Source organism: Phialemonium atrogriseum, assembly GCF_030411735.1.
Source record: "Phialemonium atrogriseum strain 8032-3 unplaced genomic scaffold QBC33scaffold_10, whole genome shotgun sequence".
NCBI lineage: Eukaryota > Fungi > Ascomycota > Sordariomycetes > Cephalothecales > Cephalothecaceae > Phialemonium > Phialemonium atrogriseum.
In genome coordinates this window covers 434,768-449,077 of record NW_026848147.1, presented here as the reverse complement: position 1 = coordinate 449,077, position 14,310 = coordinate 434,768, and the positions used below count along the sequence as shown (strand labels likewise).

The window sequence follows — 14,310 nt, the reverse complement described above, 5'->3', positions numbered from 1 at the left end:
GAGTCTGGTTGCTAATGGCGGACAGTGGGCCCATGGGGGAGACCCAGCCGGGCTTCTTGGCACAGGTCAGCGTCCGCATTTGAGTTGCCAGCCAGTCCCCGACATGGCCATAGATTCCATGCCCACTCGCCCGGCGTCACAGAGGAAGACAGAGGTATTACAATATACTCAAAAGTTGGAAGCGATATTTGTGATGGGTCGGATTTTCCGAAGGTCAAACAGCGCCGTGCTCCGGTTCCGTGGAATCAAGAGCCTCTTGAAGAGGAGGGTCGGTCTTGGTGTCCATAGTCGACCGTTTAATATACAAGTATCTCTCAATGTGTCCCGTCCGGCCGTTATACGTGTTCCCGCCTATTTTCTAGATTCGTAGGAGGGAGCCACCAGATAAAGCACAGGTGCAGTTCTACAGTTTCGATACCAGGTATGTAACAGGTTCTATTCTATTTACAGTATAGACATCGGCTCTGGCCATATTTCTCATGGCTATGTCCTCCTAAGTAACATGAAGACGACCCCCGCCGCGACCAGCGCCCCGGCTGCGGCACCTTCCATCGCGATGACGGTGGCATCCCTCATCCGCAAGTCTATCCTCCGCTCGCTGTACAAGTCACGCAACGCCGGCCGCCACCGTTCGGGATCCGAAAGCACCTCCTTCCACGATGGCGCGGGCTGCTCGCCGCCGAGGCGGGCCATCTCGGGTAGCGCCACCACGTCGTCTAGGCCCGCAGGCGAGTCCAGGGTAGCGACGGGAACGGGTTCGGACGACTGGACGTCGCCTCCGCCGGGAGCAATGACCCTCTCAGCCAGCACGGTCCTCAGCGTCGCGACCTCCTGCCGCAGCTCGTCCAGCACGCCCCTCTCGCCCTCGGCGATGCCCTTGACGAGCCTCCGCCGGCGCCACGGCTCGGCGACAAACTGCAGGCCCAGGAACAGCAGGACGTTGACGCCCATCAGGCCCCAAGTGCCCCACGTGCTCTGGCGGCGGATCCGGTCGCTCCAGATCTGCTCCTCGTGGTACCGCCGCAGGATCCCCGCGTTGAGCGACGCCGACAGGCGGTCCTCGTCCGCCTCGGCCTCGGTGAGCTCCGCCGCCGCGGCCGACACCCCGGCCTCGAGCTCGTGGTCCAGACGGTACAGCGCCGTGAACCGCTCCAGGTCGCCGGGCGCCCACGAGTCCTTGCGCGCGAGCAGCGTCGTCACTTCGCGCTGCGTCGAGGCCCGGCGGGAGGTCAGGTCCTTGTACGACTGGCGCGCGGCGTGCAGGCGCGCCTGCGCCGCCTCGAGGCGCCGCTCGAGCGCCGAGTTCTCGGCCTTGATCGCCTCGATCGCGCTGTAGCCCGTCAGGTCGTTGAGCGTCTGGCTCGCGACGAAGACGCGGGACTGCAGGTTGTCCATGAAGGTGCTGAAGCGGGCGGAGAGGGCGTGGCGCGAGGACTCGGCTGTGGACGGGAGGGCGGGGTCCGGGCGGTTGTCTGCGGCGCGTGGGGGGGTTTGGTCATGTGGTTGGGCTGGGGAGGAGGAGGAGCGGTCTGGGCTGTCGGTTTTGTTGTCATGGCTGCTGCTGCTGCTGCTGGGGTTGTCGTCTGTGGGTTTACTCGGTGGGGGGTTGGTCGAATAGGCTCGCAGTCCGGGCTGGAGGGTGCAGCTGGGGCAGATTGGGCTTCGGCTCAAGCCGGAGGGCAATCGAGAGAGTCGAGTAGAGAGTCTGTGTGGTATTGGTGTCCTTGGAGTTGCCCCGATCGAGGAGCGAAGAGGTTCAGAAAGCCTGCTCGCCATTGGACGGGCAAACGCCCGCAGGGCGATATGAGGAGGCATCTCGTGGCCTCCTCCGGGGGGGCGACTTTGGGGAGCTCGGCGGGGTCGTGGGAGGGTGGGATGGTGGTCGAGCTGTGGCCGGCATCAAAGCGGGATTGGATTGGATTCGACGGGTCTCGGGCCCATCCCGGTATCTTACCCGAATGCCCGTGGTTTACCCGAATCTACAGGGGAACCTCCCGCGCTCCGTTTCTCGGCCTGCTCAACCACGCCTGCTCAACCACTACCCGCGCCGCCAAGTTTGAAAGATCTTTTTCTGCCACGCATTCGGCCCGTTGGGGATGCATCACTAAAACCCGACAACGGCACTAGTATCAGAGCTTTGTACCCACCAGACTGTCACACCGAGCACCGGTACCTCGTATATTTTGGTCTGGACCCTGCGGCCAGCCACCGGGGTGGAGAATGACACTCAAATGTTGAAGCCTTGTGACGATTGACGGTCTGGCACGAAAGCCTATCATAGGTAGTTCACGATGGATTATTGAGGCCCCCGCAACTATGCTGACCAACTTGGCAAACCGTTGTCGGTGGCCCTGGGTCTCGCATATTTCTCTTTCTCTTTCATCTGTCTCTTCTGTTTTGCCCTCCTGTCCCTCCACGTACGCTTCTTTCCCAGAATTGATCAAATTTGACAGTCCGCATCGTGCCCAGTTGCCTCCATTTTTTACTGTGTCCCCATATTACTCCGTGAACTCTAACAAAAATGGCAATGGACGCCATGATGCTGAGAGAGCTCGTCGCTGTCGAGTCCGCTCCAGCAGACCTGCCCACGGCCCCGGCGAAGGCACTCCCCCGTGTCTACCCCGGGGTTCCGCAGAGGGAGGACTCAATTGAACTGCAGCGGGCTTCCAGGGCTGTGAGTCTGCCCGCCACGTCTGGAACCACAACACCAAGAGAAGAGATCGAAGATCTCGAGATGAGCCGGCCACCCAGTCCCACCTTCCCGCCAGACAGTGCCGAGGCCCTGCCAAGCATATGGGATCCGTACATGAACAGGTTCAGGTTCCTGGCGACGTGCTTGGTGAATTTTAGAAATGGCCTGAACGACAGCGCCCCTGGTGCTCTCATCCCCTATATGGAGGCGTACGTGTCCAGTCATGACCCCTTGGCTCCTGTCCAATTCTTTTAACAAATCCGGCGAACAGGCATTACGATATAGGATACGCCCTCGTCTCGCTCATCTTCGTCGGCAACGCCTTGGGCTTCATCATGGGGGCGTGCTTCCTGGACTCGCTCCGCCAGCGGTTCGGCCGGGCCAAGATGATAGCCCTCGGCGAGCTCATGATAGCATGCGGCTACGTCCCGATCGTGTGCACGGCGCCCTTCCCCGTCGTCGTCTTCTCCTTCTTCCTCCTCGGCTTCGGCGTCTCCATCAACCTGGCCGTGAGCAACGTCTTCTGCGGCGGCCTGTCCAACGGCACCACGGCCCTGGGCGTCCTGCACGGCTCCTACGGCGTCGGCGGCGTCGTCGGCCCGCTCATCGCCACCTCCCTCGTCGCCGTCGCCGGCGCCGTCTGGAGCAGGTACTACTTCCTGACGCTGGGCATGACCTTCGTCAACGCCGGTTTCGCCGTCTGGGCCTTCTGGGGCTACGAGAAGGAGACGGGCGAGCAGCTGCGGCAGCCCCTCGTGTCGGCCGACGGCCGGCCGGTCCCGCGCAAGGCGTCGCTGGCGGGGATGATGACGGCGCTCTCGTCGCGGGTGGTGCTCCTGGGCGCGCTCTTCATCTTCGCCTACCAGGGCGCCGAGGTCAGCATCTCGGGCTGGGTCATCTCGTTCCTCATCTCCAACCGGCACGGCGACCCGTCCAGCGTGGGTTACGTCACGGCCGGCTTCTGGGGCGGCATCACGCTGGGCCGCTTCCTGTTGTCGGCGCCCGCCCACCGCGTCGGCGAGAAGCGCTTCGTCTACGCCGTCGTCGCCGGCGCCGCCATGTTCCAGCTCCTCGTCTGGCTGGTCCCCAACGTCATCGGCCCCGCCGTCGCCGTCGCCATCGTCGGCCTGCTGCTGGGGCCCGTCTACCCCTGCGCCGCGGCCGTGTTCCTGCGGAGCATGAGCAGGTCAGAGCAGGTCAGCGGCCTGGGCGTCATCTCCGCGTTTGGGAGCTCGGGGGGCGCCGCGGCGCCCTTCACGACGGGTCTCCTGGCGCAGGCCGTCGGCACCTTTGTGCTGCACCCCATCGCCATCGCGCTGTTCGGCGTCATGATGGGGTGCTGGTATGGACTGCCCAGCAAGCCCAAGAGGTCGGAATAGCCGGTCTTTTTCAGTCTCTCAGTCTCTTTTACTCTCTCTCACTTCTCTTTTCTATTTACGACGAAGTTATGCTTGGGAAGGCGTTTATTGGTGGGAGTACGGAGGACCTGGTGAGACGGATCTTGTTTACTGGAGCATCAAACGTGGCTTGGCTTCCGTTGGGCATCAATCACTTAATATCCCCCTAATAGTCGTAGTTTCTCTCGGGACAAATGGATGGCGTTTCTGTTTTCCAACTGCACCACCGCGATGCCCTACTCTAGCTACGGCAAGTACAGCCCCCGGTATATCTATTATCGTAAGGCTAACTAACCAACTAACCAGTTTACAATGTGCGTGTGATGATCCTAGAACATGGTGCCCATAGTCATATCTCATCCAGTGAGATTCTTAGTTATTCTATAATAGCTTTTTCCAAAAGCCAAGTCTATAATAGTCTATGCCTCTATGATGCAACAAGATTCACCTGCTCGCCTCCCAGAAGGCCACGCCGTCCAATCCAGCCCGGCCTTCTCATTTCCTGCCGGTCGCAGCGTCCTTGACGCTGAGCGTGCCAGCGGCAATGGCCTTCACCGTGGCCAAGATCTCGGAGAAGTCCTCGAAAGTGGTGAAAGGGACCTTTTCCTTCTCACAGTAGGTCACGAGGTCTTGGGCAAACTTTTTAGTAAAAAAGGGGCTTTGCGCCAAGGGGTGAAAGAGGGGCTTAGGGGGGAGTAGCTTACCTCGTCCTGCCTTGGCGAACAACAGGTCCGTCTCCTTGGCTGCTGACAGATCCGACACGCCGTCGCCGGCGTACAGGAGAATCGGCCTCTCCTCTGCGGGCAGGTTTCCGTATGGCCGGATCTCGAGCGACTTGTCATGGCCAAAGTGGCTGCAGAAAAAAAAAAGGGAATCCGTGTCAGCTTTGTGTGTGTCATGGCCTCAACTCTTTTGGAAACTAAACCCCTTAAGAATTGAAAGAGGGTCCCCGGCTCCGGCTTCGCCGTCAGTTGTCTGGGGGGGGGGGGGTGGTTCGCTCACCTGTCGTCGTGGAAGTTGATGCGCCAGCCACCCTCCTCGTTGATGGACTTTCCGGGCCTCGCGGCGACGTCGTTGCTGACGATCTGGACGTTGTCGACCTCGTCTTCGCCGAGCCAGCCGGCCAGCATGCCCCTGATGATGGGCCGCATGCCGCCCGAGAGGATGACGATGGGCACGTTGTTGGCGCGGGTCCAGTCGTAGAACTCGCGGAACCCGGTGTCCAGGGTGATGTTGCGGGACAGCACCTCGATGCAGCGGTCAAAGGGCGTGGTGACGCTGTCCATCATCTCCTGGAAGCTGTCGCGGAAGTGGCGCTGGCCGTACAGCACGTCGTGGTTGCCCTGCAGGCGCTTCTCAAGCCCGTACCCGAGGTTGTCCGTCAGGAAGTCGTTGGAGTCCTGCTGCGTGATGGTGCCGTCGTAGTCGGTGAAGAAGATGATCTTGGGCGCCGTCTTGAGCGCGGGGAGCGCCGCTGGTGATGTTGAACCCATTGTTGCGAGAGAATGTTGTCCCTTTTTTAATTATTATTTTTGAAATAAAATAAAAATATTTCTAATTTCTTTAGCGATGGGGAGTTGATTGATAATGAGTGTATGTGAACTGCCTTGGTAACTTTGCTTGGTAGACAGGTCCTGCGATGAGATGTTAAATATGAGAATGAAAACTCTGAAAACGACGGCTCGACATCCAAGAAGGTAGATCGCACATCGCGCTTCCCGCTGCCTCATTCTAGTGGTCGGTTTAGTGGAGCTTATGCACGACTCCTTGGTAGGACCCTGATATTTAGGTCCCAACTTTCTGCACAGTGTGATGGTTTTCAACAATAAACATTTATAAAATATCCTGGTGTCTAGGTGCCAAATAGCCAGACGTGGGAATAATTGGCGCTCGATTTCATCCCTGTGGAAATGATCACGAAAACTATTCGGCCTTCATCTAGCCGCCTAACCTCTCAACAAGTAAGACTAAAGCTGCCAAGAGGACCCCAACGCAGCCCCTGGAGCAGATTCACCACATTAGACGTCAAGCTCCCTCATCCTCCTCTCTGCCAACTTTCCCAAATCGCCAAAGTGATCCTCGGGACCGCTGTCTCGCCAGTCTCGTAAATCGAACGACAGATGCCGAGCATATTTATGGGCATGAATTACGCACTTGTAATTGGGAGCCTCAGCAAAGAGATACTGTAATTCGTGGAGACCTCGAGATTAATCATTGTCCCACTTACACGAATCTCAAAACAAGTTGGGCGAACAGCAAACGTACCTTGAGATGCTAAGCCAACTATCTCATATACTTATCCTTATCATCTGCACTGGCATCTTCAGAGAACGATTCTGGCTTTGTTCAAAGGGGCGTCCGTGGAGCCAAGAGAACCAGGGCGGCGGGTTGAAATTGACACCCATGGCTTGAGCCTCGACAGGAACACTGGCAACGTCGGACATGCTGACGTCGCCGCGACCCAGACAAACCAAGATGCCTGGTTGATCTCATAGTTTGAATGGGAATCCCGAAATAATTAGCGGACACATTTAACGAAACGTACATGGGTGCTCTCATTCAAGCCATGGTATGTGAACGGGATATCAACTACCACGGTGGTCAGATTTAAAGGGGTTAAGGGGTGCATATCACCATCTCGCCAGAAAATCTCCCTGCCGAGTATTCACCTCCAACTCATCAAATTGCGGTGGCTTTTACTGCAATAAAGTTGAATTAGTAAACCAGTTGGCTTTGTTGATTTTATTCAACTACATCGCGACATCTCCTCATTCCTATGTCTTTGCTAAAGGTACTTGTCTCCCAGTGTCGAAACTAATAGGCACCATCCGTTCTATCCCGTAATCGGTTTCACAAGCATCCCATTGCAACGTTTACCGTGTCTATCAGCGATGCCTTGGCCTACCACCCCAACAGCGCCCTACCACCTTAGGGGGTATAGACATGCGGAAGTGTTTCTAACCCGGCCTGCCAGATCATAATACAGGTCCATCTAAACTATATTTCGCCTGTTGCTCAACATCATGGTTCAAGTCCGGCACAAACTTCTACTAAGATGGCTCTTCGTCTGTCGGCTCCAGTCCCAGGTTGGGGTAGTTATAGCCTGGAATCAAGTCTAAAAATCCTGTTACAAGTTAGGCAGCGGTTCCTTCGACCACCTTGAAGAAAACGATCCAGTGTAGTACCAGATAGATAATCGGGCAACTCACCTGAAAAGAAGTACGGGGCGGCCGCAACAGATGCAGGGCCCAACATCCCGTCCACAGACCCCAAGGCCTCCGACCCGACCCCTGAATCACCGAGGACATAACGCAGAGCCGCGGCAGCCTTCCGGGCTTCAGTAGAATCGGCGCTTAACCGGAGCCAGATGGCCTGTGATGTCCTCAAGAGCTCTCTGATCCTGTCCGCCGGGGCGACCTCGGCGTCCGTTGAGACGTCATTGTCATGTTGCTCTCCCTGCTCCTCGGCGTGGAATTGGAGATACAAGCATAGAACGCTGGTGGCGAGGAGGAACTCGTGCGTGAGCGCGGTAGACACCCTCCAGCGTATCAGGTACAGCAGGCCGTCCACCTGGGTCTCCTCGTCGATGAGATGCTGGAATTCCAGGATTCGCATGGCGGCGGTCAGGCACGCAGGTCGCGAGTCGAGATGCTGCTGCTGCTGCTGCTGCTTTTGGAGGCGGGACGGCACGAGGAACTTCTTGTGCAGGACGATCTTCAGGCGCTGGACGCATATCTCTAGCCAGATCCGCTGCAGGATCACCAGCGGCGGTACGGCGAGGGAGGACGCCAGGCCCTCCCATTTCATGCTGGTTGGCAGGGCGTCCCGGGCCTCGTCGATCTGCTTATCGAGCTCCAACACTTTGTCATACGAGTACGGCCGGGGATTGGTAGCCACATCGGCGACCCTGGTCCCGACGGAAAGTATTCTGAGCTTCGATAGGGTGTAGAGGGTGGGTGTCACCTCTGTCTCCGGCCGAGAAGGGGGTAACTCGACCGTATGCTCGTCAAAGTCCGAATCAGCCAGGTTCCGCGGCTCGGCGGTGTTGGTCTGGCTCTCCTTGATCAGCCTGGGCAGTCCCATCTGGGTGGAGATGCTAAAGTCTAGTTGGACTATCATCGCCCAGACACGCCTCCGCATCTCCCCCTCAAAGGGGGAGATGTTGGGGAAGTGGGTGGCATCTCGATGGTATCCCATGTGCGTGGCAATCTGGACTATATTGCCCGCCAGGAGCCAGATGCCAATGTCGACCTCCTTGAGGGGGAAGAGCTCGACCAGGAAGTAGAGAATCAACGTCTCCACTACGTAGGGCCCGCCTTTTGTGTAGTGGCCCAGGTTAAGGCACTGTATGATCTTCTCTCGGAACATTTCTACCGTTGCTTGGTTCTCGGAAGCCTGCGAAGGTGATGCATAGGGCCCACCCCCAGCCAAGGCGTTGGTAGGAGTAAGCAGAGACTGTTGGAACTGTGTCGACAGGCACATCATTGTGAACAGAAGGCCTACCCACATTATTGGTGTGGCTTGTGGTGACTTCCAGAATTCCTCATACTGGCGTCTGGCGTCAGCACTAGTCTAGAGAGCAGGGGCAGCTCAAGAACGGGCAACAAGGAAAAATAGATGGGGTGAGTGGTACCTCTCGAAGAAATTTGGCTCTGTGCACGACACCTGGTCTCCGGTCAGTCAAGGGGAAAGAAAGTGGCGAGATTTTTCACATCATTGACGAGATACCCTACCTGTAGCCATGTCCAGGTCGTTGAAATAACGGGAGATCAATCTATCCACAGCGGACCGAGGTGGTATGGCCTCGAGAATTGAAGCTGGAGTTACATGCATTGGGCAATGATAGAGGAGCTGGGGACTGGGAAAGCTGGCCTGCAGCTGGACAATGTCAGGGCTTCGCGCGTGGACTTCGTCCTCCTTCTCGAGGTGATCCCTCAGCTCGGCAATACTGTCGAGCATGGCTGCCCAATGTGCGCTGCTGACATAGCTGACTCCTGATTCTCGTATCCTGATGCTGCCATAGTCGGACGGGGATGGTGATACTTCGACTTTGATCTCAGGCCCGGGTCTGGCCACCTCTGGCCCCGCGGGATCGGTTGCGGGGCTCTGGCAAGGAGGGCCTTCATCTGGTGTGGCTGGCAGGAGGTCTGATGGTGATCCACCGGGGCTCGAGGCAGTCTGCTGCATGAGACTCAGGACCAAGTTCTCGAGCTTGTTGACGCGTTCCTGCACATGGGCGCTTGCATGAGGCCGGCCTGATAGCGTCGCGCGCGTGGTAGGGTAAGTACATGAAGAATCCAGTCCCCTACTCGAGCAGTTACTGCAGGGGTACAGACGGTCGCATCGTACTCTGTCGGCCTATATTAGCCCTACATGTCGGCTGCACAATCCGAGCACAGGCAAGTGCCGGAGAGGGCCGGATGATCACTCTCAGTCGTCGAGATGGCGAATCATGATTGTTTCTCCAAAAGGGTGGGAAGGTGAGATGACTCACTTCCGCCTCCGACACGCATTGCAACTTAGCTGGGGCTTGTCTCGACGCCTGGCAGGCGGCGGACTCGGTCGCTGCCTCGGGGAGTCCGTGGCTATCAACTCTCGGGCTAGTACATGTGCGCTACTGGCAACGTCGGCGTTGGACATCATGATAGTGTTGGTCTTTCCAACTTAATAAGGTGTATCTTGTTTTCGGGTACTCCGGGATATTATACTGAAATAGAAGTACGGATAGGCATTGTAAATAGGTCTATCACCACGTGGGTTGCTCATCGTGATGAGGTGACCAGATATCCGCCCATGAGCTTCATTGTCGTTGGATGTCACGTGTCACTCGACCGTCCGCGGACGGTCGGATGATCGGACGGACGGTCGTCGTTTACAACTAGGCGGCATATAGGTCTACTTTTACACCAGTTTTATATTCATTTTATCATGGCATAGTGGATGCTTGCATTCAAGCCTGACGATCGGCTTAGTGCCAAGCAAGTCCTGGAAGTATTTAGAAGCCTTGATAGTTAAATACAGAGTGGCCCTTCAACTCCTGGGACAAAGATAGCCTAGTAGCTATGATGCCCTGCCTACAGAGGCGCGTGTGTTGGCCGTCTTAGGTGCGGGACAGAGAGCCAACAACGCAGGCAGCCACCAAAAATAATGACAGAAGAGCAACCAAGGACCAGATGACAGATTTTAACTTCCTATCTATATTGAAAACGCACCCAAAAAAAAGGTATCCTCTAGCTGGTCAAGTTAGTCCCCGTATTTAATTACGAACACACAATCTTTCATCAATGGGAAATTGCTGCAGCTTCCCCTCTTCCAGAGGAAGCACCTCCCGCTCCCACCTCGAATCCCACGAGATGCACGAGTGGGACCCCCTCAACTACATACCCCCATGTGCCGAGCCCGATATCCGCAGTCCAAACCGCATCGTCTCGGCTGGCCATTTCATCGCCCACAGCGTGCTACAGAGTGGCGGAAACCACTGGCAGATATATCTGCAGACCGGCAAAGACGAGTCCGTCTGCCTCGAGCTCGTGCCCGGCGCCTTCCCCGGACAGGAAGGATTCCTCGGCAGATTCGACATCGTCCTGCACGGATATGGCCTGACCCGCAACACCCACAAGACCGTCTCCATCTCCGCTGTGCCTGGGCGCTCCGTGGCTGACTTCTTGGACGCCATCATCGCCAACGATAACCATCGGTATGAGTTCACCCAGGACGGAAGGGGCTGCACCGGCTGGGTGCTCGACCAGTTTCACCTTTTTATGCGGGCGGGTCTGCTTCCTCCTGGGCGGGAACACGACTTGGAAGAAGCGGTGAACACGGCGTGGGAGGATGGCCGGTCAAGGGGCCCGCGGGCGGTGACTTTGGGGACGTATGTAAGGGACAGGGGAGGGGGCCGGCGTGGGGTGAGAAGGAGAGGAGGTGGAAATAGATGATCAGGCCTGAAAAAGATGGGGCCCATGGGCCTCGGGGGGAAGGCATTCCACATCATATCTGCACCTGGGAAGGATTTTACCAGCCTGTTGGTATCTGTGATGCGCAGACTCCTTGCATACCGAATAGGTTGCCCATGCATAATTCTCATCAAGAAGTATGCAGATGTAATCCCCCATTCGGAGTCTATAAAGGACTTCGATGATTCTAACGTTCTGTATGAAGATCGACCTCGAGACAGGAGGAAGGGAGAGCTGAACAAGATGCCCATACCCAAACAACCCACGCCGCACGAAACTCCCCCTCTATGCGGTGGGCCATTAGGAGGGCATTGAGAACGTCATCCCAAAGGGCATGTCGGACAAACCATCCCCCGGCGCTTCGACGTAGCCCGTCGGGGTGATGGTGGCTGTTCATGGCACGGGAGATGTGTACTTGTTACTGTCCATACTTGGGGTGGACATGGCGGGCCGCATGACTCCCATGTCCTGAAGGTCTGCGTCATAGCCACCTCCCACACCCGCGACGGCAGACATGTCGGTAGAGTGACCAAGTTTGTCTTCAGACGTGGATGTTGAGAACGCTGATGAGGTATGGGCACTGAATATACGCGCAGGGTAATATTCAGGCTCGATGCCTTCCTGCTCAGCAACGCCTGTCGACTTGTCGTCGGCCACAAAAGCGCTGGCGTCACTGGACGGCACTGTGATAACCGTCGTCCAGTACTTAAGCTCGGCCATCGGCGGCCAGTCGCCGCCTCCCTTACCGCCACGTTTCTCATCCGCGCCGTTGCTGCTGTTACCAGCTACGGCGCCCTTGTGCAGCGGCTTCTGCCTAAAGTGTGTCCGTCGGAGGTGTGCGGCGGCATTGTAGTAGGTGTAGTACTGTTTCCTAGCCTGACACTGCCTGCAGCTGGCGAGTGGCTTGAACGGCATGATACTAGTATCCTGGCTGGGCTCTACACAGATGAACCTCTTTACCATGCTCTCGTGCTTGGCCTCGGTGTGTCGGCGCAGCTCGTGTTCGCCACGGAAACCATCAGGGTGCTCGTTGCACTGGAGGCACTTGACCCTGGGGTGCTTCGGACGCTGGTACGCGGCCTTGGGTGCTAGGGGTCCAGTCGGCTCTTGCTTATAGCCTTCGACGGCTGGTTTTGGTCGAAGCTGGATTTCTGCGTTCTGATTCTGTCCAGATAGGGTGGTTTTGGTGTGGAGGGACTGGTTGGATCTTGCGCTGTCAGATTCCATCATCGGGTAGGTGAAGGCGTGGGGGTATGCAGCCGCCAAGAAGGGGTCGGTGTATCCAAGCAATGATGCTTCCGAGGCACTCCTCGCCTGAAAATGAGGCCATGTCATCACAGCGTGGTCCGTAGCAGCTGCGGGAGCCGAGGAGGGGTTGTGGCTGGCCCCCATGCCTATGAAGTCTTGGTCCTGCTCGCAGGCTCCACGCTGTCTTGGGATCGTGACAGGGGATGTGTTTTGGTGTTGTTCGCGAAGAAGCGTGACGTCCAATTGGCGAGGGAGTCCAACGTGCTGTGCTTGGAGATGAGACCGAATATCTTGCAGCGTGTCCTGTATTGGCATCACGTAGGCCTCGCCAAACGCATCAACCGACACGACGTGGCCAAAGATCTCGCCCGTGCTTTCGTTGACGGCCCAGGATCCAGAGTCTCCGGGCCGTAGTCCTGGCCAAGAGTGTTAGCTCATGCTCACATGCGATTTCCTATATAGTCCCGAGTTTGAACTTACTCGACCCCGTACTTGGCAAAAAATCAAGAGTATTGACGAATAATTCTCCAGGCATCATCAGGAGGGAGGAATGGTTGGCTATCAGTGTGCCCTGCTGGAGACCTCGGGCGGTCATGATGACGACTCTTTGAGGGGAGGAAAGACTTGGCGTCCCTGGGCTGCAAAACATATTCCTATTTGGCGGTTGTTCGTCTGCCGTCTCTCCTTTCCGCGACTCGCCAACCTCCCTTTGATGCGACGTCGCGGCGAGGAAGTTAGGAAGCCACTCTTTGGGTGTAATAGAGATGAGGGCCCAGTCGCGGTTTGCCTTCCGCATGGAGGAGGATGGAAGACAAAAGTCTTGGATTGTTCCCAAATGGCACAACTTCTGATCCGTGGAAGAGAAGTCGTCATGATCAAGACTCGAGTCATTGAGTTCCAGAAGCTGGATGAAGTCGTCGTCCTCGGGCACATCTTGATCGGACTCATCGCCCTCGTCTTCTTCCAGCGACGGTGGACTCTCAGGGCAGCCCTCGAAGACGTCTGCGATCAGATGGCCAGCCGTAAGGCCGTAAATGGTCGTCGTGTCGTTCATCGAAGCCATGATAAGCCCGCCAATCGTAGCAAAGGAAGAGCCTCTTTCGCCCTTCACCTCGATGGCCGTACCACACAATGTGGTCCTGTGAGTAGAGCCGCCATATACTGCGACCGGGTTCGACGCTGCGAGTCTGAGTATGCCCTTGTTGATAACGCGCACCTGGAAGTCCGGGCTAAGGTCTTCCCGTACATGCTCTTGGGCAAAGAACTTCTTCACTCTCTTGGAAACCCCCTTTTCGCAGTGAACTATGATGCAGAGCTGTGCATCGCGTTGGTCGTCTCCCATGTACTTGAGCTTCATGGACATATCGCCGGGGTTGGCCTTGTTCTTGGAAACGGCCTTCCACAGAGGATCCGAGTACAGCATCTTCAGATCGAAGAAGCGGTCCCGCAGCTCCTGCGGAATAGGCTTGTCCAAGAACTTTGGGACCGACGCGCCAGATTGACTGTCAGGGAGCCCGGCGCGGTCGGCCAGGCTCCTGCTGGGATGCGCCTCGGGTGACAGGGAGGAGGCTAAGGACGCGTATCCCGAGTCGCTTCGGGTATCAGCGCCATTGGGGTCGGCCTTGGCATCCCTGCCGTGCAAAGGGGAGGGGACTCTCTTGTCTGTCGAAGGCGTTGAACGCTCGTCCCTCAACCCGTCCAACTTATCCTGCAGCTCGGCAGCAGAAGGTGAGGTCGACAAGGGCCGACCTGACTTCCTCAAGCAGAGAGTCGAAGGGGCATGCTGAGCACTGGGTGCGCCCTTGACCAGGGGATTCTCAGGCGCCATGATGGCTGCCATTGGAAATTACAGTTTTCAAGAGCCCTGGCGTCACCAACGCAAATAGAGGAGATGCGAGAGAATGAAATCGAAGGGAAAAGTCGGGGCCGGACCGGATTGGGACGAGGAAATATCTCAGCTGAGTCGCAGCCAGCCCGCAGGCACTGCCACATACGAAACCGAGGTCAGCAGACCGGCCTC

At 57.1% G+C, this 14,310-nt stretch overlaps 6 protein-coding genes across 6 annotated transcripts; 2 read left to right on the top strand and 4 right to left on the bottom strand.

The window, feature by feature from the left end:
• Nucleotides 1–396: 396 nt before the first annotated feature.
• QBC33DRAFT_536221 (Mdm33 family-domain-containing protein) lies at nucleotides 397–2,096 on the bottom strand. The gene has a single exon (XM_060427690.1). The coding sequence runs from the start codon at nucleotides 1,813–1,815 to the stop codon at nucleotides 484–486; it is 1,332 nt and encodes a 443-aa protein (XP_060284306.1). The 5' UTR covers nucleotides 1,816–2,096; the 3' UTR covers nucleotides 397–483.
• Nucleotides 2,097–2,901: 805 nt separating this feature from the next.
• QBC33DRAFT_536218 (bypass of stop codon 6) lies at nucleotides 2,902–4,469 on the top strand. The gene is made up of 2 exons (XM_060427689.1): nucleotides 2,902–4,339; nucleotides 4,396–4,469. The coding sequence occupies exon 1, from the start codon at nucleotides 3,028–3,030 to the stop codon at nucleotides 4,069–4,071; it is 1,044 nt and encodes a 347-aa protein (XP_060284305.1). The 5' UTR covers nucleotides 2,902–3,027; the 3' UTR covers nucleotides 4,072–4,339; nucleotides 4,396–4,469.
• Nucleotides 4,254–5,747, bottom strand: QBC33DRAFT_536216 (HAD-like domain-containing protein). The gene is made up of 3 exons (XM_060427688.1): nucleotides 5,092–5,747; nucleotides 4,794–4,942; nucleotides 4,254–4,718 (listed from the first exon to the last, which is right to left on the bottom strand). The coding sequence occupies exons 1-3, from the start codon at nucleotides 5,580–5,582 to the stop codon at nucleotides 4,585–4,587; spliced, it is 774 nt and encodes a 257-aa protein (XP_060284304.1). The 5' UTR covers nucleotides 5,583–5,747; the 3' UTR covers nucleotides 4,254–4,584.
• A 1,097-nt stretch (nucleotides 5,748–6,844) lies between these two features.
• QBC33DRAFT_470697 (fungal-specific transcription factor domain-containing protein) lies at nucleotides 6,845–9,845 on the bottom strand. Its single transcript, XM_060425183.1, has 5 exons — nucleotides 9,584–9,845; nucleotides 8,823–9,439; nucleotides 8,723–8,754; nucleotides 7,299–8,637; nucleotides 6,845–7,213 (listed from the first exon to the last, which is right to left on the bottom strand). The coding sequence occupies exons 1-5, from the start codon at nucleotides 9,730–9,732 to the stop codon at nucleotides 7,140–7,142; spliced, it is 2,211 nt and encodes a 736-aa protein (XP_060284303.1). The 5' UTR covers nucleotides 9,733–9,845; the 3' UTR covers nucleotides 6,845–7,139.
• A 179-nt stretch (nucleotides 9,846–10,024) lies between these two features.
• Nucleotides 10,025–11,321, top strand: QBC33DRAFT_569131 (uncharacterized protein). Its single transcript, XM_060430529.1, has 2 exons — nucleotides 10,025–11,179; nucleotides 11,248–11,321. Exon 1 carries the CDS (start codon nucleotides 10,374–10,376, stop codon nucleotides 11,022–11,024), a length of 651 nt encoding a protein of 216 aa, XP_060284302.1. The 5' UTR covers nucleotides 10,025–10,373; the 3' UTR covers nucleotides 11,025–11,179; nucleotides 11,248–11,321.
• On the bottom strand, nucleotides 11,230–14,229 carry QBC33DRAFT_44265 (uncharacterized protein). The gene is made up of 2 exons (XM_060424195.1): nucleotides 12,771–14,229; nucleotides 11,230–12,706 (listed from the first exon to the last, which is right to left on the bottom strand). Exons 1-2 carry the CDS (start codon nucleotides 14,128–14,130, stop codon nucleotides 11,436–11,438), a joined length of 2,631 nt encoding a protein of 876 aa, XP_060284301.1. The 5' UTR covers nucleotides 14,131–14,229; the 3' UTR covers nucleotides 11,230–11,435.
• Nucleotides 14,230–14,310: the final 81 nt, after the last annotated feature.

Coding starts and splice junctions, on each gene's coding strand:
- QBC33DRAFT_536216 (XM_060427688.1), bottom strand. CDS start 5,582: ATGGGTTCAACATCACCAGCGGCGCTCCCCGCGCTCAAGACGGCGCCC. Junction 4,943..5,091: donor ATCAACTTCCACGACGACAG/GTGAGCGAACCA, acceptor TTTTTTCTGCAG/CCACTTTGGCCATGACAAGT. Junction 4,719..4,793: donor GTTCGCCAAGGCAGGACGAG/GTAAGCTACTCC, acceptor AGTTTGCCCAAG/ACCTCGTGACCTACTGTGAG.
- QBC33DRAFT_536218 (XM_060427689.1), top strand. CDS start 3,028: ATGGGGGCGTGCTTCCTGGACTCGCTCCGCCAGCGGTTCGGCCGGGCC.
- QBC33DRAFT_569131 (XM_060430529.1), top strand. CDS start 10,374: ATGGGAAATTGCTGCAGCTTCCCCTCTTCCAGAGGAAGCACCTCCCGC.
- QBC33DRAFT_44265 (XM_060424195.1), bottom strand. CDS start 14,130: ATGGCAGCCATCATGGCGCCTGAGAATCCCCTGGTCAAGGGCGCACCC. Junction 12,707..12,770: donor TTTGCCAAGTACGGGGTCGA/GTAAGTTCAAAC, acceptor ACTCTTGGCCAG/GACTACGGCCCGGAGACTCT.
- QBC33DRAFT_470697 (XM_060425183.1), bottom strand. CDS start 9,732: ATGATGTCCAACGCCGACGTTGCCAGTAGCGCACATGTACTAGCCCGA. Junction 8,638..8,722: donor GAGCCAAATTTCTTCGAGAG/GTACCACTCACC, acceptor GCCAGACGCCAG/TATGAGGAATTCTGGAAGTC. Junction 7,214..7,298: donor CGCCCCGTACTTCTTTTCAG/GTGAGTTGCCCG, acceptor AACTTGTAACAG/GATTTTTAGACTTGATTCCA.
- QBC33DRAFT_536221 (XM_060427690.1), bottom strand. CDS start 1,815: ATGCCTCCTCATATCGCCCTGCGGGCGTTTGCCCGTCCAATGGCGAGC.